The sequence below is a fragment of the Sapajus apella genome, unplaced genomic scaffold (assembly GCF_009761245.1).
Source record: "Sapajus apella isolate SASKATOON/1434 unplaced genomic scaffold, GSC_monkey_1.0 scaffold2, whole genome shotgun sequence".
Classification (NCBI taxonomy): Eukaryota; Metazoa; Chordata; class Mammalia; order Primates; family Cebidae; genus Sapajus; species Sapajus apella.
The window spans coordinates 74927285-74936883 of record NW_022436942.1 but is presented as its reverse complement, the minus strand read 5'-3'; the positions used below and the strand labels follow the sequence as shown (position 1 = coordinate 74936883).

Below are 9599 nucleotides of genomic sequence, written 5' to 3'. Positions count from 1 at the left end.
GGAGACTTCAAAGATTCTTTACTCTATCTGCTTTGGTCCAGATTCCCTTTAGGTCACCTTACAGAGCCAGTGGCAATCTCTATGTCCTACAGGTGATACCTTGTCTGAGCCCTACTCAGTCCTCTGAACTCTAATGGCTATTCCCCAAGACCTCTTCATTCCAACACCTGCCTGGAGACCTTTCTCTATGGTACACTGCAAAGCGTCATTGTTCTCACTACTCCCTGCTCCAGTGTCTGTGGCAGACATTGCTAATCAATCATGGAGCTCTTTCCTTCTGAGCCTCAGTTCCCATCATAAAATGAGCTCCTGGAAGCCACAGAGAGTCAAAACCAATTAGGGCTGTTCTTCCTTGGGAGAAACAGGACCCAGAGTATGCTAGCATGCTTTTTTTCCCTCTCTCAGGTGGTACATGGTACACTGCAAAGCATCATTGCTCTCATTCCCACTCCAGTGTCTGTGGCAGACATCACTAATCAATCATGAAGCTCTTTCCTTCTGAGCCTCAGTCCCCTTTATAAAATGAGCTCCTGGAAGCCGCAGAGAGTCAAAACCTATTAGGCATCTCCCTCCCTGGGAGAAGTAGGACCCAGGGATGCTAACATGCTTTTTTCCCCTCTCTCAGGTGAAATGTAGATGAAAATTGCATCAAGGATAGCTGTGAACAACCTAAGTTATGAAACGCACATAGAGGGTAGAGGTGTGACAAGGTGGTGATGACAAAGAGCCATGCTCAGCTTCGTGTAATTAGAAGAGGTGGGTGACGGGAGCCACGAGCTCAGGCTCTGTTTATTTTATATGCCAACATCAGTCCAGCCTCAACCATTCTTTCCTCCTCAGAAGGCACCCTGCATCTTCTGCATAATGCATGTAACTGGGGATACCCAGTGACCACAGCCAGTGCCTACCTTGGACTTGACGGCCAGGATGATCTTGGGCAGGGCCACGATGAGGCACTTGAGGGCGATGGTGATGTACTTCAGAACAAAGTCTGCAATCCCCACGATCCACAGCAAGTCAAAGAAGTCCAGCGTCTCCAGGTTGGGCTTCAGGAATATGAGGCTGCGGGGAGGATTCAGAGAGTCAGAAGGTTCCCTTAGGGCCCAGCCTCAGCAGCTCCTTCTACTCACTCAGGACCCTTCTAAGCATCACCTATAGAAAGAGCACCAAACTGGGAGTCAGACGTCTGTGTCCTTTTCCTGAATCTGCTACTCACCTGCTGTATGACCTCATGTGGATCTTTTAACCTCTCTGAGCCTTATTTCCTTTGAGAGTTAAATGACCATATTGGCCTGGAGTTTCATTAAGGTCCCAGTTTTAGTCCTTCTTTTGTGTTGCTATAACAGAATACCTTAGGCTTGGTAATTTCTAGAGGGAAAGATTGGTTTTGTTTGTTTGTTTGTTTTTGAGGTGGAGTCTTGCTCTGTCTCCCAGGCTGGAGTGCAGTGGTGTGATTTCAGCTCACTGTAAACTCTCCCTCCTGGGTTCAAGTTGATTCTCCTGTCTTAGCTCCCAAGTAGCTGGAATTACAGGCACCCGCCAACACAGCCAGCTAATTTTTAGTATTTTTAGCAGAGATGGGGTTTCGCCATGTTGGCCAGGCTGGTTTCAAACTTCTGACCTCAAGTGATCCGCCTGCCTCAGCCTTCCAAAGCGCTAGGATACAGGTGTGGCATGAGCCACTGCTCCCAGCCAAAGGAAAGAGTTTTACTTAGTCCAGGGTTCTACAGGCTGGGGAGTTCAAAGGCACAGCACTAGCTTCTGGTGAGAGCTTTTTTCCTGGTGCATCATGACATGAAGAAGAAAGTCGAAGGGAAAGCAGACAAAACCCCAGGGGCATCCTGGCTTTATAAGAACACAGTCTCACAGGAACCAATCCATTTTCATGAGACTAATCCAGTTTCACCAGAGCAAGAACTCAGTCACTACCACGAGAATGGCACCAAACCATTCATGGAGGATCCATCCCCGTGACCCAAACACCTTCCACTAGGCCCCACCTCCCAACACCATTGGGGATTGAATTTCTACATGAGTTTTGGTGGGGGCAAACCCAATCATAACAGTCTCCTTTAGTTTTGTGGGTCCACAACAGGCTTTACGAGAGGAGGCAAAAGAAACGAAGGAAGGAAGGAGGGAAGTAAAGAAAGGAGGAGGAAGAGAGGGAGGGAAAGCAGGGAGGAAGGAAGGAAATTAGGAAGGTAGGCCAAATACTATGACGGAGGGAGGGAAACTGATGTGCTGGAAACTGTGCTAAGCTCTTTGCTCACTGTGTCTCACTGATCCTCACGACCGTCCTTTGCAGTGTGTGTTGCTTAGTTCCAGTTTATAAATAAGGCACTGAGGCTTGGAGAGGTGAAGTCAGCTGCTCAAAGTCACATTACATAAGAATAAAGGTGTTGGTATCAGACAGACGTGAACTTAAATTCAGTCTTCTCCATTTATTGGACCCCGGGCAAATAAAGTAATCTCTGTAAGCCTCAGTGCTTTCATGAATAAATGGGAATTGTTCTCTCCCTCATGGTGTTTGTGGCAGGATTTGATGAGATAATGGACAGATTACAGATCCTGTGGTACAGCAGTGATGATGATGGTAATACTATGAGGCAGGTACTTCTATCCACCCCATTTTGCAGATGAGGAAACTGAGGCACAGAAAGGTAAAGTCATATGTGCAAGGTCCCAAAAGTATTAAGGGACAGAGGTGGCCTGGAACCCAGACATCCTGGCTGCAGTTAAAGTTCTCCATCCATACTCTACAGCTGTGCTAGTCAGAGTGTGTAAAGCTGTCCATGACCAGGTAAGTTACACCTCATGTTCAGTTTCTGTATTTAACTAGTTGGAGACAGACAAGTGGTTCTCAAACTGGCACTGGTGAACAGACCACACTCTGAGTGGTGCTGCTTTCCAAGACCCTCCAGGAGAAAGTTCTTTGTAATCACAATAGTGGCTAAAATATCCTGGCTTTAGATGTCATGCAGGCCCTGCTCTGTGTATGTTACATATCTTAACTCATGTTGTCTTCACAAACACTTTATGACATAGAAACTGTGAATATCCCATTTTGAGGCTGGGTGCGGTGGCTCACAACTATAATCCCAGCACTTTGGGAGGCCAAGGCAGGTGGATCACTTGAGGTCAGGAGTTTGAGACCAGCCTGGCTAACACAGTAAAACCCTGTCTCTACTAAAAATATAAAAATTAGCTGGGCATGGTGGTGCATGCCTGTAGTATCAGCTACTTGGGAGGCTGAGGCAGGAGAATCGCCTGAACCCGGGAGAAAGAGTTTGCAGTGAGCTGAGATCATGCACTCCAGCCTGGGCAACAGAGTGAGACTCCATCTCAAAAATAAAAAATAAAAAATAAAAATAAATCCCATTTTGAGCTGAGGACACTGGGGCACTAAGAGGTGGAGTCACCTGCCTTTAGCATCTCAGGTTGAATGTGGAGCTTAGATTGGAACCAGCACTCAATCCATGCTAGTCTCTCTCTTTTCTTTCCGTAGGATTAGAGGCTCTGAGCAAGGGCCAGACTAAATTCCATCTGTCTCCTTCAAAGCAGGGAAAAGTGCACTCAGCACAGAATGGATGCTTCCTACATGCTTTGGAAATACTCAGCTGGGCTGGCGGAAAAGGGTACAAAATGAGCATCCTGAGAACGGACTGGTCTCGGTTTTGAGTAGGGCAAAATTACTGACAAGTCACTCACAACACCTTCAGTGACCCTCCCACATCCCCGACCTGTCTCCACGGGATTCCTTGCCCACAAGTTGGAGTGGTTGTCAGGTCATAACACAGGGAGAGGTTTGTGGCCCTGAGCTCCCGTCTTTAGCGCTGCTCTTGCTGTTCCTGGGATATCCCAAGCTGGCTGACAGATTTCTGCACTCTGCCAGATCTCTAATGCGTCCATGATCACGATCAGATGAAGATCTGTCTTATCCTTTCCGTTTTATCTCAGACACCAGTTGGTGTTCAATCCATCTACCTGGGTTTTATTCCATCATCTTAGTGAGGGTTTTTGCTTTTGGTTAGGGGGTGGCTACAAAAGTGTTTTTCTATGAACGTATCATAAATATTCATTTCTAAAGTACTGTATGAACTTCAATGGACTATTTTATTGTCAGTTTCGCTCCTCCTTAGGCACCTCCACCAATAATTACGGTGATTTTTTTTTTGAGACAGAGTCTCGCTTTATCACCCAGACTGGAGCACAGTGGTGCGATCTTGGCTCACTGCAACCTCTGCCTCCCAGGTTCAAGCGATTCTTCGCCTTGGCCTCCAAAGTAGCTGGGATTACAGATGCCTACCACCTTGCCTGGCTAATTTTTGTATTTCTAATAGAGACGGGGTTTCACCACGTTGGCCAGGCCTCAAACTCCTGGCCTCAAGTGATCTACCTACCTCGACCTCCCAAAGTGTTGGGATTACAGGTGTGAGCCACTGTGCCCAGTCTAATTATGGTAATTCATCATAAAATAATCATATTAATTATGATATATGTCCAATGTTTTATCATTGACCCAGTACTTCATGAGTCTTATGACATTTGGCCTTCCTAATTAGCCTGCAGGCAGATAAGGGAAGAATGTGAATTTGGCTCCAATTTTCAAATGAGGGAAACTAGGGAAGGCTCAGAGAGGTGACATGACTTGCGCAGCATTGATCCTCAGACATCAAATCCCAAGAAGATTCAAGCTCACTGGTAAGGGCTGCCTCTGAGGCTAAGACTCCTTAGCAAGGGCTTCATGAAGTCTTCGTTTCCTCACCTGTGAAATGGGTCCCCAAGAAGGCAAAATAAGATAATTGTTGTTGGTGTCACACACAAGTACATCTAGACTGGTGACTTCAGTAAGGACAAGGACTCAGCTTTGTTGTTCTTCTCGCTTCTTCTTCTTTTTTTTTTTTGAGATGGAGTTTTGCTCATGTTGCCCAGGTTGGAGTGCGATGGCGTGATCTCAGCTCGCTGCAACATCCACCTCCACCGTTCAAGCAATTTTCCTGCTTCAGCCTCCCAAGTAGCTGGGATTACAGGCATGTACCACCATACCTGGCTAATTTTGTATTTTTAGTAGAGACGAGGTTTCTTTATTTTTCTTTCTTTTTTTTTTTTTCTTTTTTTAGATGAAATTTGCCAAGGCTGGAGGACAGTGGCACAATCTCAGCTCACCACAACCTCTGCCTCTCAGGTTCAAGCGATTCTCATGCCTCAGCCTCCGAAGTAGCTGGGATTACAGGCATGTGCCATCATGGGCTCCACTACTTATTTGTATTTTTAGTAGAGATGGGATTTCTTCATGTTGGTCAGGCTGGTCTCAAACTCCCGACCTCAGGTGATCCGCCTGCTTCAGCCTCCCAAACTGGGATTACAGGCGTGAGCCACTGTGCCCTGCCTATTGCTCCTCTCGTAAGCTTCTCTCTCTCTCTTTCTGTGCGCCAGTTTGACTCAGCCTGCTTTGATGGGAGCACAGAGGTTTGAGACTGGGAACATCATCATACCCAGAAAGTGGCAAGAGCTGGAAATTCATCCAAGGTTCTGGGAAACACCTCCTATGCCCTCCACCCAGACCTTGACATTCTAGACCACGCAACGAATGCAGGGTATGAGATCTGTGTTGATGCCTCGGAGCTGACCCCTCAAATTGCTTTTATGGGTGGCCTCAGAAAGTGGCGAAACCACTCAGTTCTCAAAGTTCATTTTCAAAACAGACGGATGTGACCTGAAAGCCTGACTTGAGTTTCCACCCTGTCCTAGAGGTCCTCTGGCCAACCCTACTCCCAACCATCCACAAAAGAATCTTCCCTCCCTTCTGACAGTTTCCACAAACAGCAACCACGTTCTGATAACATTCGCTTATGCAGTGATCTCCAAATTCTTTTTTTAAAATGAAGCTAAATGTATTTCATTTACAGGATTATTTTTCTTTCCTAATTAATTCTTTGGTGTTAAAATAACCATTCTTTTATGAAATGATGTCAGTGGTAGATCTTTTTTCTAACTGTGGTAAAACATGCATAACATAAAATGTGCTGTCTTAACCATTTTTACGTGCACAGCTCAATGATGCTAATTACATTCCCACTGTTGCATAATCATCACCTCCATCCAACCACAGAGCTCTTTTCATCTTGCAAAACTGAGGCTCTGTTCCCATTAGCAGTAACTGCGCATTCCCTTCTCCCCCCAGTCCCTGGCAACCACCATTCTACGTTCTGTCTCTGTGAATTTGACTACTCTAGGTACTTAACGTCAGTGAAATCATATGTCTATTTCTCCTTTTGTAACTGGCTTATTTCAATTAACAAAATGTCTTCAAGTTTCATCCATATTGTGGCATGTGTCAGAATTTCCTTTCTATTTAAGGCTGAATAATATTCCACTGTATGTATATGCCACATGTGTTTACCCATTCATCTGTCAACAGACACTGGGTTGCTTTTACCTTTTGGCTACTGCATGATGATCATTTTTAAAATATATTTTTAGTAGCGAAAAGGAAGCTGATATCTACATTGCAAACCCCTGGACTTTGTTGTGGGTCACTTTACTGGTTTGTGAAATCTCCAAGTCTGGGACTTACACATTGTTGTATCTGATGTAGATATGTGATTCCCATCACTCTTATACCCTCTACGGATTCTTCCAAGTAGTTGCATTTAGGGCATCTGTAAGCCTGTCACTCTCTATTCTGAGATGTGCTCACCATCCTCAGGGAAACCACCCCCACCCCCACTGGACTCTGTGACCCAGCCCTACAGGCCCCTGAAAAGCCAATCAGGGGCGCTCTCTCTTTAATTTTAAAGGAGAAACAGAGACTAGCAGTGAATGGCTAAGTCATGCCAAGAATTGAATATCACATTCCAGGAAGTCCCTGGTCCCTGCCCTTTCTCAGGCCTTGTTGTTTGGTTTTCCTAGGATTGTTTGAGTCCTTGCATGGAGCAATGCCTAAAGGAAGAATTCCCTGTCTGTTTAAGCTAGGAACCCAAAGGGCCCTCGTTGATATGTTTTCTTAATATAGTCCTGGGCACACACACAGAAAGTGTCAATAAGTGCTACTTGTGGCCAGGCATGGTGGCTCACGCCTATAATCCGAGCACTTTCGGAGGCTGAGGTGGGAGGACCACCTGAGGTCAGGAGTTTGAGACCAGCCTGGCCAACATGGTGAAACCCTGTCTCTATTAAAATTACAAAAATTTAGACGAGTGTAGTGATGTGTGCCTCTAACCCCCGCTATTTGAAAGGCTGAGGCAGAAGAATCACCTGAACCCAGGAGATGGAGGTTACAGTGAGCTGAGATCATGCCACTGCACTCCAGCCTGGGCAACAGAGTGAGACTCTGCCTCAAAATAAATAAATAAATGTTCCTTGCATTTATTGACATTTCTTGTGCATTAAAGTGATATGCTGCTAGATGAAAGAGCTATGAAATAGCATGCTCTGCACACGACAACTTCCACAACAAATATGTACAAATATGTAGAGAAAAATGATAGCAAAGCTGCTGTTAGGTGACAGAACTGAAGGCGTTTTTGGTCCTTTTAAAATGGATTTTCAGATTTTCACAATTAAAAATAAATTACTTTTGAAATTAGAAAAATAAGTAACTCTAAAAATTGTGACCAGGTGTGGCGGCCCACGCCAGTAATCCCAGCACTTTGGGAGGCTGAGGTGGGAGGATCGCTTGAGCCCAGGAGTTCGAGGCTGCAGTGAGCCATGACGGCACCACTACCTTCCAGCTGCGGCAACAAAGCAAGACTGTGTCTCCAAAAAAATTTAAAAATCTGAGATACTCATTTAATTGACAAATATTGATGGGGCAGCAGCTATGGACTAAGCACTGTATAGGCACCAGGGGAAACAAACTCACTGAAAAAACTGAAGGCTGGCAAGCAGCCCTGAGGAACTCAGGAAGGAAAACTGCGGACCATTCGAGATGCTCATGGGAGTGAGATTCTGCCTGCTTCGTTTACGTTGGCAGATTGGTGGAGGAAGCATCTCTGCTTCAAAAGAACTTCCAGGTGCACAGCTGCCAGGGTGACAGGGATATTTTAAGGAAGTTGATGATAAGTTGGGGCCAAGTAATCCATTAAATTTCCTGTGCTCTGCCTTCCCACCTGCCACCACACTGCACAGAACTGAGTCAATGTCACAGAGGAAGAGGGTACCCATGTCATGGGACACGTATTTGGGTGTAGGAGCAAGAAGGCCTGTTACCTTATCTCTGCACAGCTCAAACCAGATGGGGTAGACATTTTTATCACTTAACATTATTTAATTTCTTTTTCTTTTTGAGAGGGAGTTTTGCTCTTGTTGCCCAGGCTGGAGTGCAATGAAATGATCTTGACTCACCCGTAACCTCTGCCTTCTGGGTTCAAGCGATTCTCCCACCTCAGCCTCCCAAGCAGCTGGGATTACAGGCATGCATCACCATGCCCGGCTAATTTTGTATTTATAGTAGAGACAGAGTTTCTCCATGTTGGTCAAGCTGGTCTCGAACTCCAGACCTCAGGTGATCTGCCCACCTCAGCCTCCCAAAGTGCTGGGATTACAGGCGTGAACCACCAAGCCCAGACTTACTTAACATTATTTAAAAATCATTGCTATTACTAAATAATAGCTAAATGTGTTAAAAAAAAAAAAGTGCCCATTACAAACAATTATAAAATACAGATGATTCTAAAGAAAAAAAAAATATCCATATACATGTGTGCATGTGTGTGTGTGTGTGTGTGTGTGTGTGTGTGTGTGTATTTTTAACAATAGGATCTCACTCTGTCACCCAGGCTGGAGTACAGTAGTGCAATTATGGCTCACTGCAGCCTTGACCTCCCTGGTTCATATGATCCTCTCACCCTAGTCTCCCAGGTAGCCCCCTGGATAGCTGGGACTATAGGTGCACGACATCACACCTGGCTAATTTTTGTATTTTTTGTAGAGATGGGGTTTCACCATGTTACCCAGGCTGGTCTCAAACTCCTGGGCTCAAGTGATCTGCCCATCTCGGCCTCCCAAAATGCTGGGATTACAGGAGTGAGCCACCACACCTGGCCTACCCACATATTTAACATCTAGAGGACCACTGTAGGAGAGTAAATATTTTTGGCTTTGTGAGCTATATGGTCTCTGCCATAACTGCTCAACTCTGTCGGAGCACAGATGAACTCATAAATGATATGTAAATGGATGGATGTAGCTGTGTTCCAGCAAAATGTTACTAATAAAAATGGGTGAATGGTTGTAGTCTGCCAAGCTCTGTTTTAGTGAGTATCTTTAAGGACTTTTAAAAAGTATAGGCATAAATGAATGAATTAATAAATGAATGAAAAAAGAAAAAGCCGGTCACAGTGGCTCATGTCTATAATCTAGCACTTTGGGAGACTGAGGTGGGCGGATCACTTGAGGCCAGGAGTTCAAGACTAGCCAGGGCAACACGGAGAAACCCCACCTCTACTAAAAATTAAAAAAGTAGCTATGCATGGTAACCTGCGCCTGAAGTCCCAGCTACTTGGGAGGTTGAGGTGGGAAGATCGCTTGAGGCTGGTAGGTTGAGGTTTTAGTGAGTGTGATCACACCACTGCACTCCAGCCTGGGTGACAGAACAA

At 45.4% G+C, this 9599-nt stretch overlaps 1 protein-coding gene across 3 annotated transcripts in view; it reads right to left on the bottom strand.

The window, feature by feature from the left end:
- The window catches only part of RNFT2 (ring finger protein, transmembrane 2), a 122841-nt gene that overhangs the window by 81256 nt on the left and 31986 nt on the right, over window positions 1-9599 (bottom strand). For all 3 annotated transcript variants that reach the window (XM_032240843.1, XM_032240848.1, XM_032240838.1), the window contains one exon: window positions 909-1062. In XM_032240843.1, coding sequence (XP_032096734.1) covers window positions 909-1062 — 154 coding nt within the window. The remainder of the gene's footprint in view (window positions 1-908; window positions 1063-9599) is intronic.